The following is a 20,725-nucleotide window of genomic DNA, read 5'->3' on the forward strand; positions in this document are numbered from 1 at the left end:
CACTCAGCACAATGAGCAGAATACCGAGTGTTCTAGAGTCTCACTCAGCACAATGAGCAGAATACCGAGTGTTCTAGAGTCTCACTCAGCACAATGAGCAGAATACAGAGTGTTCTAGAGTCTCACTCAGCACAATGAGCAGAATACCGAGTGTTCTAGAGTCTCACTCAGCACAATGAGCAGAATACCAATTGTTCTAGAGTCTCACTCAGCACAATGAGCAGAATACCGAGTGTTCTAGAATCTCACTCAGCACAATGAGCAGAATACCAAGTGTTCTAGAGTCTCACTCAGCACAGTGAGCAGAATACCAAGTGTTCTAGAGTCTCACTCAGCACAATGAGCAGAATACCGAGTGTTCTAGAGTCTCACTCAGCACAATGAGCAGAATACCAAGTGTTCTAGAGTCTCACTCAGCACAATGAGCAGAATACCGAGTATTCTAGAGTCTCACTCAGCACAATGAGCAGAATACCGAGTGTTCTAGAGTCTCACTCAGCACAATGAGTAGAATACAGAGTGTTCTAGAGTCTCACTCAGCACAATGAGCAGAATACCAAGTGTTCTAGAGTCTCACTCAGCAAAATGAGCAGAATACCAAGTGTTCTAGAGTCTCACTCAGCACAATGAGCAGAATACCAAGTGTTCTATGGATGATCATTCTGTCTTCCTCCTTTAACACTTCCTGTTTCTGGCACTTAAAGCTTATCATGAATGCAGAGAGAGAGAGAGAGAGAGAGAGAGGGAGAGAGAGAGAGAGATATCACATGTGTGGATTCGTATTGACAGTGTGTGTGCATGGTGTATAATCTGTGTGCACGATTGTGGTAATGAGTTACATTGGTTGCATTAGTTTGCTTGTGTGTGTGTGTGTGTGTGTGTGTGTGTGTGTGTGTGTGTAGTGTGTAGTGTGTGTTAGTGTGTCGTGTGTGTTAGTGTGTAGTGTGTGTTAGTGTGTGTGTGACTATGTGTTAGTGTGACTGACTGGGTATGGCTGGGGTCCATAAGCGGTGGCTGCTGTTCAGTGATGATAGCCCTCCCTCTGTCTTCACATGACATCCCAGTAATCCCTGACTCCCCTCCATGCATTCCACAAAGCCTCATGTACTGGAGCAATGGAGGATGCTGAGAGAAGCACTCATCTGGAGCCTTAAGACAGGAGGTCTTTGTGGGGAGGACAAAGGTATTCTCTTCCTGGTCCTGTCAGGCACTACTGCTGTTGTCTTCCTGTCAGAGACTACAACTGTTGTTGTCTTCCTGTCAGAGACTACTGTTGTTGTCTTCCTGTCAGAGACTAGTACTGCTGTTGTCTTCCTGTCAGAGACTAGTACTGTTGTTGTCTTCCTGTCAGAGACTACTACTGTTGTTGTCTTCCTGTCAGAGACTACTACTGTTGTTGTCTTCCTGTCAGAGACTAGTACTGTTGTTGTCTTCCTGTCGAGACTACTACTGCTGTTGTCTTCCTGTCAGAGACTACTACTGTTGTTGTCTTCCTGTCAGAGACTACTACTGTTGTTGTCTTCCTGTCAGAGACTAGTACTGTTGTTGTCTTCCTGTCAGAGACTACTACTGTTGTTGTCTTCCTGTCAGAGACTAGTACTGTTGTTGTCTTCCTGTCAGAGACTACTACTGTTGTTGTCTTCCTGTCAGAGACTACTACTGTTGTTGTCTTCCTGTCAGAGACTACTACTGTTGTTGTCTTCCTGTCGAGGACTACTACTGTTGTTGTCTTCCTGTCAGAGACTACTACTATTGTTGTCTTCCTGTCAGAGACTAGTACTGTTGTTGTCTTCCTGTCAGAGACTACTACTGTTGGCTTCCTGTAAGAGACTACTACTGTTGGCTTCCTGTCAGACACTACTGCTGTTGGCTTCCTGTCAGAGACTACTACTGTTAGCTTCCTGTCAGAGACTACTACTGTTGGCTTCCTGTCAGAGACTACTACTTTTGGCTTTCTGTCAGAGACTACTGCTGTTGGCTTCCTGTCAGAGACTACTACTGTTGGCTTCCTGTCAGAGACTACTGCTGTTGGCTTCCTGTCAGAGACTACTACTGTTGGCTTCCTGTCAGACACTACTGCTGTTGGCTTCCTGTCAGAGACTACTACTGTTAGCTTCCTGTCAGAGACTACTACTGTTGGCTTCCTGTCAGAGACTACTACTTTTGGCTTTCTGTCAGAGACTACTGCTGTTGGCTTCCTGTCAGAGACTACTACTGTTTGCTTCCTGTCAGAGACTACTGCTGTTGGCTTCCTGTCAGAGACTACTTCTGTTAGCTTCCTGTCAGAGACTACTGCTGTTGGCTTCCTGTCAGAGACTACTACTGTTGGCCTCCTGTCAGAGACTACTACTGTTGTCTTCCTGTCAGAGACTACTACTGTTGGCTTCCTGTCAGAGACTACTACTGTTGTTGTCTTCCTGTCAGAGACTACTACTGTTGTTGTCTTCCTCTATGTACTGGGGTTCCTCTGTATACTGATCAACACACTGGGGTTCCTCTGTGTACTGATCAACACACTGGGGTTCCTCTATGTACTGATCAACACACTGGGGTTCCTCTGTGTACTGATCAACACACTGGGGTTCCTCTGTGTACTGATCAACACACTGGGGTTCCTCTGTGTACTGATCAACACACTGGGGTTCCTCTATGTACTGATCAACACACTGGGGTTCCTCTGTGTACTGATCAACACACTGGGGTTCCTCTATGTACTGATCAACACACTGGGGTTCCTCTATGTACTGATCAACACACTGGGGTTCCTCTGTATACTGATCAACACACTGGGGTTCCTCTATGTACTGATCAACACACTGGGGTTCCTCTATGTACTGATCAACACACTGGGGTTCCTCTATGTACTGATCAACACACTGGGGTTCCTCTGTGTACTGATCAACACACTGGGGTTCCTCTATGTACTGATCAACACACTGGGGTTCCTCTATGTACTGATCAACACACTGGGGTTCCTCTGTATACTGATCAACACACTGGGGTTCCTCTGTGTACTGATCAACACACTGGGGTTCCTCTATGTACTGATCAACACACTGGGGTTCCTCTGTATACTGATCAACACACTGGGGTTCCTCTGTGTACTGATCAACACACTGGGGTTCCTCTGTGTACTGATCAACACACTGGGGTTCCTCTGTGTACTGATCAACACACTGGGGTTCCTCTGTGTACTGATCAACACACTGGGGTTCCTCTGTGTACTGATCAACACACTGGGGTTCCTCTGTGTACTGATCAACACACTGGGGTTCCTCTGTGTACTGATCAACACACTGGGGTTCCTCTGTGTACTGATCAACACACTGGGGTTCCTCTGTGTACTGATCAACACACTGGGGTTCCTCTGTGTACTGGGGTTCCTCTGTGTACTGATCAACACACTGGTGTTCCTCTGTATACTGATCAACACACTGGGGTTCCTCTGTGTACTGGGGTTCCTCTGTGTACTGATCAACACACTGGGGTTCCTCTGTGTACTGATCAACACACTGGGGTTCCTCTGTGTACTGATCAACACACTGGGGTTCCTCTGTGTACTGATCAACACACTGGGGTTCCTCTATGTACTGATCAACACACTGGGGTTCCTCTGTGTACTGGGGTTCCTCTGTGTACTGATCAACACACTGGGGTTCCTCTATGTACTGATCAACACACTGGGGTTCCTCTATGTACTGGGGTTCCTCTGTGTACTGATCAACACACTGGGGTTCCTCTATGTACTGATCAACACACTGGGGTTCCTCTATGTACTGATCAACACACTGGGGTTCCTCTGTGTACTGATCAACACACTGGGGTTCCTCTGTGTACTGATCAACACACTGGGGTTCCTCTATGTACTGATCAACACACTGGGGTTCCTCTATGTACTGATCAACACACTGGGGTTCCTCTGTATACTGATCAACACACTGGGGTTCCTCTATGTACTGATCAACACACTGGGATGAAGGGATGCCTGTGGTTTGATTGAGTGTTGTCTTTCACCTCAATGTTAAACATGTCAAAGTTGTCATGCCAACGTTGACAGGTTGGGTCGTCCAAGAGCCTCTCCAATACCGAGCCGACAAGGTGAAACGTCTGCACCTGTCTGGTGACGGTAAAGACAGTAAAACACATACAGTTTACAATCCATTCAGAAAGTATTCAGACACCTGCCTTTTTTCCCACATTTTGTTACATTACAGACTTATTTTAAAATGGATTCCTAAATTCCTCATCAGTCTACACATTAAAAAAAAAAAATTGTTAGCAAATTATATAAAAAACATTTTTTTTACATAAGTATTCAGACCCTTTCCATCCTGTTTCCATTGATCCTTGAGATGTTTCTACAACTTGGAGTCCATCTGTGGTAAATTCAATTGATTGGACATGATTTGGAAAGGCACACACCTGTCTATACAAGGTCCCACAGTTGACAGTGCATGTCAGAGCAAAAACCAAGCCATGAGGTTGATGGAGTGTTCCGTAGAGCTCCGAGACGGGATTGTGTCGAGGCACAGATCTGGGGAAAAGTTACCAAAACATTTCTGCAGCATTGAAGGTCCCCAAGAACACAGTGGCCTCCATTATTCTCAAATTGAAAAAGTGTGGAACCACCAAGTCTCTTCCTAGAGCTGGCTGCCCGGCCAAACTGAGCAATCGGGGGAGAAGGGCCTTGGTCAGGGAGGTGATCACTCTGACAGAGCTCCAGAGTTCCTCTGTGGAGATGGGAGATCCTTCCAGAAGGACAACCATCTGTACAGCACTCCACCAATCAGGCCTTTATGGTAGAGTGGGCAGACGGAAGCCACTCCTAAGTAAAAGGCACATGACAGCCTGCATGGAGTTTGCCAAAAGGCACCTAAAGACTCTCAGACCATGAGAAACAAGATTTTCTGGTCTGATGAAACCGAGATTGAACTCTTTGGTCTGAATGCCAAGCGTCATGTCTGGAGGAAACATGGCACCATCCCTACGGTGAAGCATGGTGGTGGCAGCATCATACTGTGGGGATGTTTTTTTAGCGTCAGGGACTGGGAGACTAGTCAGGATCGAGGGAAAGATGAATGGAGCAAAGTACAGCGAGATCCTTGATGATAACCTGCTCTAGAGCACTCAGGACCTCAGACAGGGGCGAAGGTTCAACTTCCAACAGAATGTCCTTGAGTGGCCCAGCCAGAGCCCAGACTTGAACCCGATCAAACATCTCTAGAGACCTGAAAATAGCTGTGCAGCAACGCTCCCCATCCAACCTGAAGAAGAAGACTCAAGGCTGTAATCGCTGCCAAAGGTGCTTCAACAAAGTACTGAGTAAAGGGTCTGAAAACTTATGTAAATGTGATATTTCACATTTGGTGGTTGTAGTGCTATCTGACTCCTTGGTCCTGGTGAGAGGGTTGTTGACTGTGAGTAGTGCTATCTGACTCCTTGGTCCTGGTGAGGGGGTTGTTGACTGTGAGTAGTGCTATCTGTCTCCTTGGTCCTGGTGAGGGTGTTGTTGACTGTGTGTAGTGCTATCTGTCTCCTTGGTCCTGGTGAGGGTGTTGTTGACTGTGAGTAGTGCTATCTGTCTCCTTGGTCCTGGTGAGGGTGTTGTTGACTGTGTGTAGTGCTATCTGTCTCCTTGGTCCTGGTGAGGGTGTTGTTGACTGTGTGTAGTGCTATCTGTCTCCTTGGTCCTGGTGAGACGGTTGTTGACTGTGAGTAGTGCTACCTGACTCCTTGGTCCTGGTGAGAGGGTTGTTGACTGTGAGTAGTGCTATCTGTCTCCTTGGTCCTGGTGAGACGGTTGTTGACTGTGAGTAGTGCTATCTGTCTCCTTGGTCCTGGTGAGACGGTTGTTGACTGTGAGTAGTGCTATCTGTCTCCTTGGTCTTGGTGAGAGGGTTGTTGACTGTGAGTTGTGCTATCTGTATCCTTGGTCCTGGTGAGGGGGTTGTTGACTGTGTGGTTGTATTCCTCCAGTAGCCATCCTAACTCAGTAGCTGACTGTGTGGTTGTGAGTCATACAGTAGCCATCCTAACTCAGTAGCTGACTGTGTGGTTGTAGTCCTATAGTAGCCATCCTAACTCAGTAGCTGACTGTGTGGTTGTGAGTCCTACAGTAGCCATCCTAACTCAGTAGCTGACTGTGTGGTTGTAGTCCTACAGTAGCCATCCTAACTCAGTAGCTGACTGTGTGGTTGTAGTCCTACAGTAGCCATCCTAACTCAGTAGCTGACTGTGTGGTTGTAGTCCTCCAGTAGCCATCCTAACTCAGTAGCTGACTGTGTGGTTGTAGTCCTACAGTAGTCATCCTAACTCAGTAGCTGACTGTGTGGTTGTAGTCCTCCAGTAGCCATCCTAACTCAGTAGCTGACTGTGTGGTTGTGAGTCATATAGTAGCCATCCTAACTCAGTAGCTGACTGTGTGGTTGTAGTCCTCCAGTAGCCATCCTAACTCAGTAGCTGACTGTGTGGTTGTAGTCCTATAGTAGCCATCCTAACTCAGTAGCTGACTGTGTGGTTGTGAGTCCTACAGTAGCCATCCTAACTCAGTAGCTGACTGTGTGGTTGTAGTCCTATAGTAGCCATCCTAACTCAGTAGCTGACTGTGTGGTTGTAGTCCTACAGTAGCCATCCTAACTCAGTAGCTGACTGTGTGGTTGTAGTCCTCCAGTAGCCATCCTAACTCAGTAGCTGACTGTGTGGTTGTAGTCCTATAGTAGCCATCCTAACTCAGTAGCTGACTGTGTGGTTGTAGTCCTACAGTAGTCATCCTAACTCAGTAGCTGACTGTGTGGTTGTAGTCCTACAGTAGCCATCCTAACTCAGTAGCTGACTGTTTCCCTTCCTTGTTGTCCTCCAGATGAGGGGCCGTACACAAAGCACTCCAACCCCTCCAGGCCACCGGATGGAGCGCTGGCCGTCAGGAGGCAGAGTATCCCAGGTAAGGATACATAACCTCTGACCTCTGACCTCTGACCCCTCACTGAGCCTTGACCTGTAATCTCTCACCTATTAACCCTAACCTGATTGACCCCAAACGTGATCGACCCATCACCCCATAGCTGATTGGACAAGAGTCACCTAATACCCACCACCTACTACCTAACTCATACCTGATTGGACACAAGTCACCTAATACCTACCACCTACTACCTAACCCATAGCTGATTGGACACGAGTCACCTAATACCTACCACCTACTACCTAACCCATAGCTGATTGGACACGAGTCACCTAATACCTACCACCTACTACCTAACCCATAGCTGATTGGACACGAGTCACCTAATACCTACCACCTACTACCTAACCCATAGCTGATTGGACACGAGTCACCTAATACCTACCACCTACTACCTAACCCATAGCTGATTGGACACGAGTCACCTAATACCTACCACCTACTACCTAACCCATAGCCGATTGGACACGAGTCACCTAATACCTACCACCTACTACTTAACCCATACCTGATTGGACACGAGTCACCTAATACCGACCACCTACTACCTAACCCATAGCCGATTGGACACGAGTCACCTAATACCGACCACCTACTACCTAACCCATAGCTGATTGGACACGAGTCACCTAATACCGACCACCTACTACCTAACCCATAGCTGATTGGACACGAGTCACCTAATACCGACCACCTACTACCTAACCCATAGCTGATTGGACACGAGTCGCCTAATACCGACCACCTAATACCTAACCCATAGCTGATTGGACACGAGTCACCTAATACCTAACCCATACCTCCCAATGAGCTAGATTAGTCCCTCCCCTCACCAGTCCTTTCCTAGGACACACTAAGCAGTCCAATGCATAATTCAATATGTTGTGATCCTTACCCGCCGTTACCTGTCCTCTCATCACCTGACCCGCTGTCCCTTCACACCCGTAAATGTCTCTCTTTGCCTCTGAAAGAAAAGGTCTGTGCTTCAACTATCGAAAACCTTTACAAACATGTTCTGAATGTCTTCAACAGAATATATTGAACACATTTACGTGAGCTCTATTAGAATGTGTTGTATCTCGTGGACTCAGTGAGCTCTATTAGAATGTGTTGTATCTCTATGACTCAGTGAGCTCTATTAGAATGTGTTGTATCTCTATGACTCAGTGAGCTCTATTAGAATGTGTTGTATCTCGTGGACTCAGTGAGCTCTATTAGAATGTGTTGTATCTCGTGGACTCAGTGAGCTCTATTAGAATGTGTTGTATCTCGTGGACTCAGTGAGCTCTATTAGAATGTGTTGTATCTCATGGACTCAGTGAGCTCTATTAGAATGTGTTGTATCTCGTGGACTCAGTGAGCTCTATTAGAATGTGTTGTATCTCGTGGACTCAGTGAGCTCTATTAGAATGTGTTGTATCTCGTGGACTCAGTGAGCTCTATTAGAATGTGTTGTATCTCTATGACTCAGTGAGCTCTATTAGAATGTGTTGTATCTCTATGACTCAGTGAGCTCTTTTAGAATGTGTTGTATCTCTATGACTCAGTGAGCTCTTTTAGAATGTGTTGTATCTCGTGGACTCAGTGAGCTCTATTAGAATGTGTTGTATCTCGTGGACTCAGTGAGCTCTATTAGAATGTGTTGTATCTCGTGGACTCAGTGAGCTCTATTAGAATGTGTTGTATCTCTATGACTCAGTGAGCTCTATTAGAATGTGTTGTATCTCGTGGACTCAGTGAGCTCTATTAGAATGTGTTGTATCTCATGGACTCAGTGAGCTGTATTAGAATGTGTTGTATCTTGTGGACTCAGTGAGCTCTATTATAATGTGTTGTATCTCGTGGACTCAGTGAGCTCTATCAGAATGTGTTGTATCTCGTGGACTCAGTGAGCTGTATTAGAATGTGTTGTATCTTGTGGACTCAGTGAGCTCTATTAGAATGTGTTGTATCTCGTGGACTCAGTGAGCTGTATTAGAATGTGTTGTATCTTGTGGACTCAGTGAGCTCTATTATAATGTGTTGTATCTCATGGACTCAGTGAGCTCTATTAGAATGTGTTGTATCTCGTGGACTCAGTGAGCTCTATTAGAATGTGTTGTATCTCGTGGACTCAGTGAGCTCTATTAGAATGTGTTGTATCTCATGGACTCAGTGAGCTCTATTAGAATGTGTTGTATCTCATGGACTCAGTGAGCTCTATTAGAATGTGTTGTATCTCGTGGACTCAGTGAGCTCTATTAGAATGTGTTGTATCTCGTGTTCTCAGTGAGCTCTATTATAATGTGTTGTATCTCGTGGACTCAGTGAGCTCTATTAGAATGTGTTGTATCTCGTGGACTCAGTGAGCTCTATTAGAATGTGTTGTATCTCCTGGACTCAGTGAGCTCTATCAGAATGTGTTGTATCTCGTGGACTCAGTGAGCTCTATTAGAATGTGTTGTATCTCGTGGACTCAGTGAGCTCTATCAGAATGTGTTGTATCTCGTGGACTCAGTGAGCTCTATTAGAATGTGTTGTATCTCGTGGACTCAGTGAGCTCTATTAGAATGTGTTGTATCTCATGGACTCAGTGAGCTCTATTAGAATGTGTTGTATCTCATGGACTCAGTGAGCTCTATTAGAATGTGTTGTATCTCGTGGACTCAGTGAGCTCTATTAGAATGTGTTGTATCTCGTGTTCTCAGTGAGCTCTATTAGAATGTGTTGTATCTCGTGGACTCAGTGAGCTCTATTAGAATGTGTTGTATCTCGTGGACTCAGTGAGCTCTATTAGAATGTGTTGTATCTCGTGGACTCAGTGAGCTCTATTAGAATGTGTTGTATCTCATGGACTCAGTGAGCTCTATTAGAATGTGTTGTATCTCGTGGACTCAGTGAGCTCTATTAGAATGTGTTGTATCTCATGGACTCAGTGAGCTCTATTAGAATGTGTTGTATCTCGTGGACTCAGTGAGCTCTATTAGAATGTGTTGTATCTCGTGGACTCAGTGAGCTCTATTAGAATATGTTGTATCTCGTGGACTCAGTGAGCTGTATTAGAATGTGTTGTATCTCGTGGACTCAGTGAGCTCTATTAGAATGTGTTGTATCTCCTGGACTCAGTGAGCTCTATCAGAATGTGTTGTATCTCGTGGACTCAGTGAGCTCTATTAGAATGTGTTGTATCTCGTGGACTCAGTGAGCTCTATCAGAATGTGTTGTATCTCGTGGACTCAGTGAGCTCTATTAGAATGTGTTGTATCTCGTGGACTCAGTGAGCTCTATTAGAATGTGTTGTATCTCATGGACTCAGTGAGCTCTATTAGAATGTGTTGTATCTCATGGACTCAGTGAGCTCTATTAGAATGTGTTGTATCTCGTGGACTCAGTGAGCTCTATTAGAATGTGTTGTATCTCGTGTTCTCAGTGAGCTCTATTAGAATGTGTTGTATCTCGTGGACTCAGTGAGCTCTATTAGAATGTGTTGTATCTCGTGGACTCAGTGAGCTCTATTAGAATGTGTTGTATCTCGTGGACTCAGTGAGCTCTATTAGAATGTGTTGTATCTCGTGGACTCAGTGAGCTCTATTAGAATGTGTTGTATCTCGTGGACTCAGTGAGCTCTATTAGAATGTGTTGTATCTCATGGACTCAGTGAGCTCTATTAGAATGTGTTGTATCTCGTGGACTCAGTGAGCTCTATTAGAATGTGTTGTATCTCGTGGACTCAGTGAGCTCTATTAGAATATGTTGTATCTCGTGGACTCAGTGAGCTGTATTAGAATGTGTTGTATCTCGTGGACTCAGTGAGCTCTATTAGAATGTGTTGTATCTCGTGGACTCAGTGAGCTCTATTAGAATGTGTTGTATCTCATGTACTCAGTGAGCTCTATTAGAATGTGTTGTATCTCGTGGACTCAGTGAGCTCTATTAGAATGTGTTGTATCTCATGGACTCAGTGAGCTCTATTAGAATGTGTTGTATCTCATGGACTCAGTGAGCTGTATTAGAATGTGTTGTATCTTGTGGACTCAGTGAGCTCTATTATAATGTGTTGTATCTCGTGGACTCAGTGAGCTCTATCAGAATGTGTTGTATCTCGTGGACTCAGTGAGCTCTATCAGAATGTGTTGTATCTCGTGGACTCAGTGAGCTCTATTATAATGTGTTGTATCTCGTGGACTCAGTGAGCTCTATTATAATGTGTTGTATCTCGTGGACTCAGTGAGCTCTATTAGAATGTGTTGTATCTCGTGGACTCAGTGAGCTCTATTAGAATGTGTTGTATCTCGTGGACTCAGTGAGCTCTATTAGAATGTGTTGTATCTCGTGGACTCAGTGAGCTCTATTAGAATGTGTTGTATCTCGTGGACTCAGTGAGCTCTATTAGAATGTGTTGTATCTCGTGGACTCAGTGAGCTCTATCAGAATGTGTTGTATCTCGTGGACTCAGTGAGCTCTATTAGAATGTGTTGTATCTCGTGGACTCAGTGAGCTCTATTAGAATGTGTTGTATCTCATGGACTCAGTGAGCTGTATTAGAATGTGTTGTATCTCGTGGACTCAGTGAGCTCTATCAGAATGTGTTGTATCTCTATGACTCAGTGAGCTCTATTAGAATGTGTTGTATCTCATGGACTCAGTGAGCTGTATTAGAATGTGTTGTATCTCTATGACTCAGTGAGCTGTATTAGAATGTGTTGTGTCTCGTGTTCTCAGTGAGCTCTATTATAATGTGTTGTATCTCGTGGACTCAGTGAGCTCTATTAGAATGTGTTGTATCTCGTGGACTCAGTGAGCTCTATTAGAATGTGTTGTATCTCCTGGACTCAGTGAGCTCTATTAGAATGTGTTGTATCTCGTGGACTCAGTGAGCTCTATTAGAATGTGTTGTATCTCATGGACTCAGTGAGCTCTATCAGAATGTGTTGTATCTCGTGGACTCAGTGAGCTCTATCAGAATGTGTTGTATCTCGTGGACTCAGTGAGCTCTATTAGAATGTGTTGTATCTCGTGGACTCAGTGAGCTCTATTAGAATGTGTTGTATCTCATGGATTCAGTGAGCTCTATTAGAATGTGTTGTATCTCATGGACTCAGTGAGCTCTATTATAATGTGTTGTATCTCGTGGACTCAGTGAGCTCTATTATAATGTGTTGTATCTCGTGGACTCAGTGAGCTCTATTAGAATGTGTTGTATCTCGTGGACTCAGTGAGCTCTATTAGAATGTGTTGTATCTCGTGGACTCAGTGAGCTCTATTAGAATGTGTTGTATCTCATGGACTCAGTGAGCTCTATTAGAATGTGTTGTATCTCGTGGACTCAGTGAGCTCTATTAGAATGTGTTGTATCTCGTGGACTCAGTGAGCTCTATTAGAATGTGTTGTATCTCGTGGACTCAGTGAGCTCTATTAGAATGTGTTGTATCTCTATGACTCAGTGAGCTCTATTAGAATGTGTTGTATCTCTATGACTCAGTGAGCTCTTTTAGAATGTGTTGTATCTCTATGACTCAGTGAGCTCTTTTAGAATGTGTTGTATCTCTATGACTCAGTGAGCTCTTTTAGAATGTGTTGTATCTCGTGGACTCAGTGAGCTCTATTAGAATGTGTTGTATCTCGTGGACTCAGTGAGCTCTATTAGAATGTGTTGTATCTCGTGGACTCAGTGAGCTCTATTAGAATGTGTTGTATCTCTATGACTCAGTGAGCTCTATTAGAATGTGTTGTATCTCGTGGACTCAGTGAGCTCTATTAGAATGTGTTGTATCTCATGGACTCAGTGAGCTGTATTAGAATGTGTTGTATCTTGTGGACTCAGTGAGCTCTATTATAATGTGTTGTATCTCGTGGACTCAGTGAGCTCTATCAGAATGTGTTGTATCTCGTGGACTCAGTGAGCTGTATTAGAATGTGTTGTATCTTGTGGACTCAGTGAGCTCTATTAGAATGTGTTGTATCTCGTGGACTCAGTGAGCTGTATTAGAATGTGTTGTATCTTGTGGACTCAGTGAGCTCTATTATAATGTGTTGTATCTCATGGACTCAGTGAGCTCTATTAGAATGTGTTGTATCTCGTGGACTCAGTGAGCTCTATTAGAATGTGTTGTATCTCGTGGACTCAGTGAGCTCTCTTAGAATGTGTTGTATCTCATGGACTCAGTGAGCTCTATTAGAATGTGTTGTATCTCATGGACTCAGTGAGCTCTATTAGAATGTGTTGTATCTCGTGGACTCAGTGAGCTCTATTAGAATGTGTTGTATCTCGTGTTCTCAGTGAGCTCTATTATAATGTGTTGTATCTCGTGGACTCAGTGAGCTCTATTAGAATGTGTTGTATCTCGTGGACTCAGTGAGCTCTATTAGAATGTGTTGTATCTCCTGGACTCAGTGAGCTCTATCAGAATGTGTTGTATCTCGTGGACTCAGTGAGCTCTATTAGAATGTGTTGTATCTCGTGGACTCAGTGAGCTCTATCAGAATGTGTTGTATCTCGTGGACTCAGTGAGCTCTATTAGAATGTGTTGTATCTCGTGGACTCAGTGAGCTCTATTAGAATGTGTTGTATCTCATGGACTCAGTGAGCTCTATTAGAATGTGTTGTATCTCATGGACTCAGTGAGCTCTATTAGAATGTGTTGTATCTCGTGGACTCAGTGAGCTCTATTAGAATGTGTTGTATCTCGTGTTCTCAGTGAGCTCTATTAGAATGTGTTGTATCTCGTGGACTCAGTGAGCTCTATTAGAATGTGTTGTATCTCGTGGACTCAGTGAGCTCTATTAGAATGTGTTGTATCTCGTGGACTCAGTGAGCTCTATTAGAATGTGTTGTATCTCATGGACTCAGTGAGCTCTATTAGAATGTGTTGTATCTCGTGGACTCAGTGAGCTCTATTAGAATGTGTTGTATCTCATGGACTCAGTGAGCTCTATTAGAATGTGTTGTATCTCGTGGACTCAGTGAGCTCTATTAGAATGTGTTGTATCTCGTGGACTCAGTGAGCTCTATTAGAATATGTTGTATCTCGTGGACTCAGTGAGCTGTATTAGAATGTGTTGTATCTCGTGGACTCAGTGAGCTCTATTAGAATGTGTTGTATCTCGTGGACTCAGTGAGCTCTATTAGAATGTGTTGTATCTCATGTACTCAGTGAGCTCTATTAGAATGTGTTGTATCTCGTGGACTCAGTGAGCTCTATTAGAATGTGTTGTATCTCATGGACTCAGTGAGCTCTATTAGAATGTGTTGTATCTCATGGACTCAGTGAGCTCTATTAGAATGTGTTGTATCTCATGGACTCAGTGAGCTGTATTAGAATGTGTTGTATCTTGTGGACTCAGTGAGCTCTATTATAATGTGTTGTATCTCGTGGACTCAGTGAGCTCTATCAGAATGTGTTGTATCTCGTGGACTCAGTGAGCTGTATTAGAATGTGTTGTATCTTGTGGACTCAGTGAGCTCTATTAGAATGTGTTGTATCTCGTGGACTCAGTGAGCTGTATTAGAATGTGTTGTATCTTGTGGACTCAGTGAGCTCTATTAGAATGTGTTGTATCTCGTGGACTCAGTGAGCTCTATTAGAATGTGTTGTATCTCGTGGACTCAGTGAGCTCTATTAGAATGTGTTGTATCTCGTGGACTCAGTGAGCTCTCTTAGAATGTGTTGTATCTCATGGACTCAGTGAGCTCTATTAGAATGTGTTGTATCTCATGGACTCAGTGAGCTCTATTAGAATGTGTTGTATCTCGTGTTCTCAGTGAGCTCTATTATAATGTGTTGTATCTCGTGTTCTCAGTGAGCTCTATTATAATGTGTTGTATCTCGTGGACTCAGTGAGCTCTATTAGAATGTGTTGTATCTCGTGGACTCAGTGAGCTCTATTAGAATGTGTTGTATCTCCTGGACTCAGTGAGCTCTATCAGAATGTGTTGTATCTCGTGGACTCAGTGAGCTCTATTAGAATGTGTTGTATCTCGTGGACTCAGTGAGCTCTATCAGAATGTGTTGTATCTCGTGGACTCAGTGAGCTCTATTAGAATGTGTTGTATCTCGTGGACTCAGTGAGCTCTATTAGAATGTGTTGTATCTCATGGACTCAGTGAGCTCTATTAGAATGTGTTGTATCTCATGGACTCAGTGAGCTCTATTAGAATGTGTTGTATCTCGTGGACTCAGTGAGCTCTATTAGAATGTGTTGTATCTCGTGTTCTCAGTGAGCTCTATTAGAATGTGTTGTATCTCGTGGACTCAGTGAGCTCTATTAGAATGTGTTGTATCTCGTGGACTCAGTGAGCTCTATTAGAATGTGTTGTATCTCGTGGACTCAGTGAGCTCTATTAGAATGTGTTGTATCTCATGGACTCAGTGAGCTCTATTAGAATGTGTTGTATCTCGTGGACTCAGTGAGCTCTATTAGAATGTGTTGTATCTCATGGACTCAGTGAGCTCTATTAGAATGTGTTGTATCTCGTGGACTCAGTGAGCTCTATTAGAATGTGTTGTATCTCGTGGACTCAGTGAGCTCTATTAGAATATGTTGTATCTCGTGGACTCAGTGAGCTGTATTAGAATGTGTTGTATCTCGTGGACTCAGTGAGCTCTATTAGAATGTGTTGTATCTCGTGGACTCAGTGAGCTCTATTAGAATGTGTTGTATCTCATGTACTCAGTGAGCTCTATTAGAATGTGTTGTATCTCGTGGACTCAGTGAGCTCTATTAGAATGTGTTGTATCTCATGGACTCAGTGAGCTCTATTAGAATGTGTTGTATCTCATGGACTCAGTGAGCTGTATTAGAATGTGTTGTATCTCATGGACTCAGTGAGCTGTATTAGAATGTGTTGTATCTTGTGGACTCAGTGAGCTCTATTATAATGTGTTGTATCTCGTGGACTCAGTGAGCTCTATCAGAATGTGTTGTATCTCGTGGACTCAGTGAGCTCTATCAGAATGTGTTGTATCTCGTGGACTCAGTGAGCTCTATTAGAATGTGTTGTATCTCGTGGACTCAGTGAGCTCTATTATAATGTGTTGTATCTCGTGGACTCAGTGAGCTCTATTAGAATGTGTTGTATCTCGTGGACTCAGTGAGCTCTATTAGAATGTGTTGTATCTCGTGGACTCAGTGAGCTCTATTAGAATGTGTTGTATCTCGTGGACTCAGTGAGCTCTATTAGAATGTGTTGTATCTCGTGGACTCAGTGAGCTCTATTAGAATGTGTTGTATCTCGTGGACTCAGTGAGCTCTATCAGAATGTGTTGTATCTCGTGGACTCAGTGAGCTCTATTAGAATGTGTTGTATCTCGTGGACTCAGTGAGCTCTATTAGAATGTGTTGTATCTCATGGACTCAGTGAGCTGTATTAGAATGTGTTGTATCTCGTGGACTCAGTGAGCTCTATCAGAATGTGTTGTATCTCTATGACTCAGTGAGCTCTATTAGAATGTGTTGTATCTCATGGACTCAGTGAGCTGTATTAGAATGTGTTGTATCTCTATGACTCAGTGAGCTGTATTAGAATGTGTTGTGTCTCGTGTTCTCAGTGAGCTCTATTATAATGTGTTGTATCTCGTGGACTCAGTGAGCTCTATTAGAATGTGTTGTATCTCGTGGACTCAGTGAGCTCTATTAGAATGTGTTGTATCTCCTGGACTCAGTGAGCTCTATTAGAATGTGTTGTATCTCGTGGACTCAGTGAGCTCTATTAGAATGTGTTGTATCTCATGGACTCAGTGAGCTCTATCAGAATGTGTTGTATCTCGTGGACTCAGTGAGCTCTATCAGAATGTGTTGTATCTCGTGGACTCAGTGAGCTCTATTAGAATGTGTTGTATCTCGTGGACTCAGTGAGCTCTATTAGAATGTGTTGTATCTCATGGACTCAGTGAGCTCTATTAGAATGTGTTGTATCTCATGGACTCAGTGAGCTCTATTAGAATGTGTTGTATCTCGTGGACTCAGTGAGCTCTATTAGAATGTGTTGTATCTCGTGTTCTCAGTGAGCTCTATTATAATGTGTTGTATCTCGTGGACTCAGTGAGCTCTATTAGAATGTGTTGTATCTCGTGGACTCAGTGAGCTCTATTAGAATGTGTTGTATCTCGTGGACTCAGTGAGCTCTATTAGAATGTGTTGTATCTCATGGACTCAGTGAGCTCTATTAGAATGTGTTGTATCTCGTGGACTCAGTGAGCTCTATTAGAATGTGTTGTATCTCATGGACTCAGTGAGCTCTATTAGAATGTGTTGTATCTCGTGGACTCAGTGAGCTCTATTATAATGTGTTGTATCTCGTGGACTCAGTGAGCTCTATTAGAATGTGTTGTATCTCCTGGACTCAGTGAGCTCTATCAGAATGTGTTGTATCTCGTGGACTCAGTGAGCTCTATTAGAATGTGTTGTATCTCGTGGACTCAGTGAGCTCTATTAGAATGTGTTGTATCTCATGGACTCAGTGAGCTCTATTAGAATGTGTTGTATCTCGTGGACTCAGTGAGCTCTATTAGAATGTGTTGTATCTCATGGACTCAGTGAGCTCTATTACATTTACATTTAAGTCATTTAGCAGACGCTCTTATCCAGAGCGACTTACAAATTGGAAAGTTCATACATATTCATCCTGGTCCCCCCGTGGGAATTGAACCCACAACCCTGGCGTTGCAAGCGCCATGCTCTACCAACTGAGCCACACGGGACCACAATGTGAATGTGGAATGTGGAATGTGTTGTATCTCATGGACTATTTGAGCTCTATTAGAATGTGTTGTATCTCATGGACTCAGTGAGCTCTATTAGAATGTGTTGTATCTCATGGACTCAGTGAGCTCTATTAGAATGTGTTGTATCTCATGGACTCAGTGAGCTCTATTAGAATGTGTTGTATCTCATGGACTAAGTGAGCTCTATTAGAATGTGTTGTATCTCATGGACTAAGTGAGCTCTATTAGAATGTGTTGTATCTCGTGTTCTCAGTGAGCTCTATTAGAATGTGTTGTATCTCATGGACTCAGTGAGCTCTATTAGAATGTTTTGTATCTCGTGGACTCAGTGAGCTCTATTAGAATGTGTTGTATCTCGTGTTCTCAGTGAGCTCTATCAGAATGTGTTGTATCTCATGGACTCAGTGAGCTCTATCAGAATGTGTTGTATCTCATGGACTAAGTGAGCTCTATTAGAATGTGTTGTATCTCGTGGACTCAGTGAGCTCTATCAGAATGTGTTGTATCTCTGGGAGCCAACTCTCCGAGCAACAGATTACTGGGCATGTGTTGCGTCTCCTGGCCTCGTCTGAGAGTTATTAACAAGCTGTTCTGTCAACAACAACAACAGCAATGCCAGGCTCAGCTCTCGAGCGAGATAAACGTGATCTCCTTCCCTGCCGATTCAGAGCCACGCTGCTATACACACTGGACTCATTGTCTTCAGACAGAGAGTTTAGTCAGGGACAGACTGGGGGATGGAGAGAGATGTTTGGATCGGTTTGAAAAAGAGGGAGATAGTGATTGTGTTTTTTGTTAAAGGGGGAGATAGTGAATATGTTTTTTTTAAAGAGGGAGATAGCGATTGTTTTTTTTTTGCCAGTCCCTGTCCGTAATCTTTCATCTGGAGGCACTAAGGGCATCATAACCATCTCCTGAAGTAATCCGCTCTGAGGTCAGTCTGGTCGCTATAGCAACAAGAGGTCAGTCTGATCGCTATAGCACCAAGAGGTCAGTCTGGTCGCTATAGCAACAAGAGGTCAGTCTGGTCGCTGTAGCACCAAAAGGTCAGTCTGGTCGCTATAGCAACAAGAGGTCTCTCTTCCTCTTTCTTTCCTCTGATGAAGGGTTTTGTGCTGCTCGTTCAATTCTCCCGTTAAAGGGATATCAGACAAGCTCTGTGATCAGTGATGTTAAAGAAGGGGGAGGTCTTCTATCCACAAGGATGATCCCCACAAGGAGAGTCAAAATTCTCCCTCATTAGACAAAGGTTATCTAAAGCTTAGGGATTAAGTTTAGGATTAGGGTTAGAATTAGAGTTAGAGTTAGGTTTTAGTGTAGAATTAGGGTTAGGGGTTAGGGGTTAAGTTTAGGATTAGGGTTCAAATTCGAGTTAGGTTTTAGTGTAGAATTAGGGTTAGGGGTTAGGGGTTAAGTTTAGGATTAGGGTTAGAATTAGAGTTAGGTTTTAGTGTAGAATTAGGGTTAAGTTTAGGATTAGGGTTAGAATTAGAGTTAGGTTTTAGTGTAGAATTAGGGTTAGGGGTTAGTGGTTAAGTTTAGGGTTAGAATTAGAGTTAGGTTTTAGTGTAGAATTAGGGTAAGGGGTTAGTGGTTAGGTTTAGGGTTAGGGTTAGAATTATGGTTAGGGTTAGGAGTTAGGAGTTACGGGTAAAGGTTTGGATAAGGGCAATGCTTAGGGTTAGGGGTTAGAGAAAATAGGGTTTTAAGGTTAGGGTTAGGGTTACAATTAGCGTCAGTGGTTAGAGAGAGCAGGAATTTGAGTAGATCCGTGTTAGCGGGTTGCGGCTAATCTGAAGCGCTAGCTAGCTGGCTGGCAGAGTTGTGATGGGGACGGGAAGGAGTGGGTGTGTGTGTGTGTGTGTGTGTGTGTGTGTGTGTGTGTGTGTGTGTGTGTGTGTGTGTGTGTGTGTGTGTGTGTGTGTGTGTGTGTGTGTGTGTGTGTGTGTGTGTGTGTGTGTGCGAAAGTGCATGCGTGCGAAAGTGCATGCGTGCGTGTGTGTGTGCGTGCGTGCGTGCGTGCGTGTGCACATGTGTGTCTGTGAGAGAGAGAGAGAGAGAGAGTGTAGCTATAACAACAGTATCACCATATTATACACTGATGAATAGCCCTTGGACTCCCCTGAGAGGGAAATGCTTTAGTCGGAGATTGTCATTTTCATTACAGCTGATCCATGGTGATATATTGTAATGTTACTACAGGTTCTGTATTGGCATTTAATAATAGCTAGTTACAAACGTGACTTTGTTTTAGCCAGCGGTCAATCCCTTCAAAACACAACCATTTAAACATGTATCAATACCCTCTGTTGGTTCAGGGGACTGAATCAATACCCTCTGTTGGTTCAGGGGACTGTATCAATACCCTCTGATGGTTCAGGGGACTGTATCAATACCCTCCGTTGGTTCAGGGGACTGTATCAATACCCTCTGATGGTTCAGGGGACTGTATCAATACCCTCTGTTGGTTCAGGGGACTGTATCAATACCCTCTGTTGGTTCAGGGGACTCAATACCCTCTGATGGTTCAGGGGACTGTATCAATACCCTCTGTTGGTTCAGGGGACTGAATCAATACCCTCTGTTGGTTCAGGGGACTCAATACCCTCTGATGGTTCAGGGGACTGTATCAATACCCTCTGTTGGTTCAGGGGACTGAATCAATACCCTCTGTTGGTTCAGGGGACTGAATCAATACCCTCTGTTGGTTCAGGGGACTCAATACCCTCTGTTGGTTCAGGGGACTCAATACCCTCTGTTGGTTCAGGGGACTGTATCAATACCCTCTGTTGGTTCAGGGGACTGTATCAATACCCTCTATTGGTTCAGGGGACTGTATCAATACCCTCTGTTGGTTCAGGGGACTGTATCAATACCCTCTGTTGGTTCAGGGGACTGTTTCAATACCCTCTGTTGGTTCAGGGGACTGTTTCATTACCCTCCGTTGGTTCAGGGGACTCAATACCCTCTGTTGGTTCAGGGGACTGTATCAATACCCTCCGTTGGTTCAGGGGACTGTATCAATACCCTCTGTTGGTTCAGGGGACTGTATCAATACCCT

The 20,725-nt window shown here is 44.0% G+C and overlaps 1 protein-coding gene across 1 annotated transcript in view; it reads left to right on the top strand.

Annotated features, from left to right (window-relative positions):
• LOC129844723 (glutamate receptor-interacting protein 1-like) overlaps nucleotides 1-20,725 on the top strand; it is a 112,307-nt gene that overhangs the window by 13,729 nt on the left and 77,853 nt on the right. Inside the window, exon 2 of the mRNA XM_055912776.1 lies at nucleotides 6,860-6,940. Within this exon, the coding sequence (XP_055768751.1) occupies nucleotides 6,860-6,940 (81 nt within the window). The remainder of the gene's footprint in view (nucleotides 1-6,859; nucleotides 6,941-20,725) is intronic.

This window comes from Salvelinus fontinalis, unplaced genomic scaffold, assembly GCF_029448725.1.
Source record: "Salvelinus fontinalis isolate EN_2023a unplaced genomic scaffold, ASM2944872v1 scaffold_0212, whole genome shotgun sequence".
NCBI lineage: Eukaryota > Metazoa > Chordata > Actinopteri > Salmoniformes > Salmonidae > Salvelinus > Salvelinus fontinalis.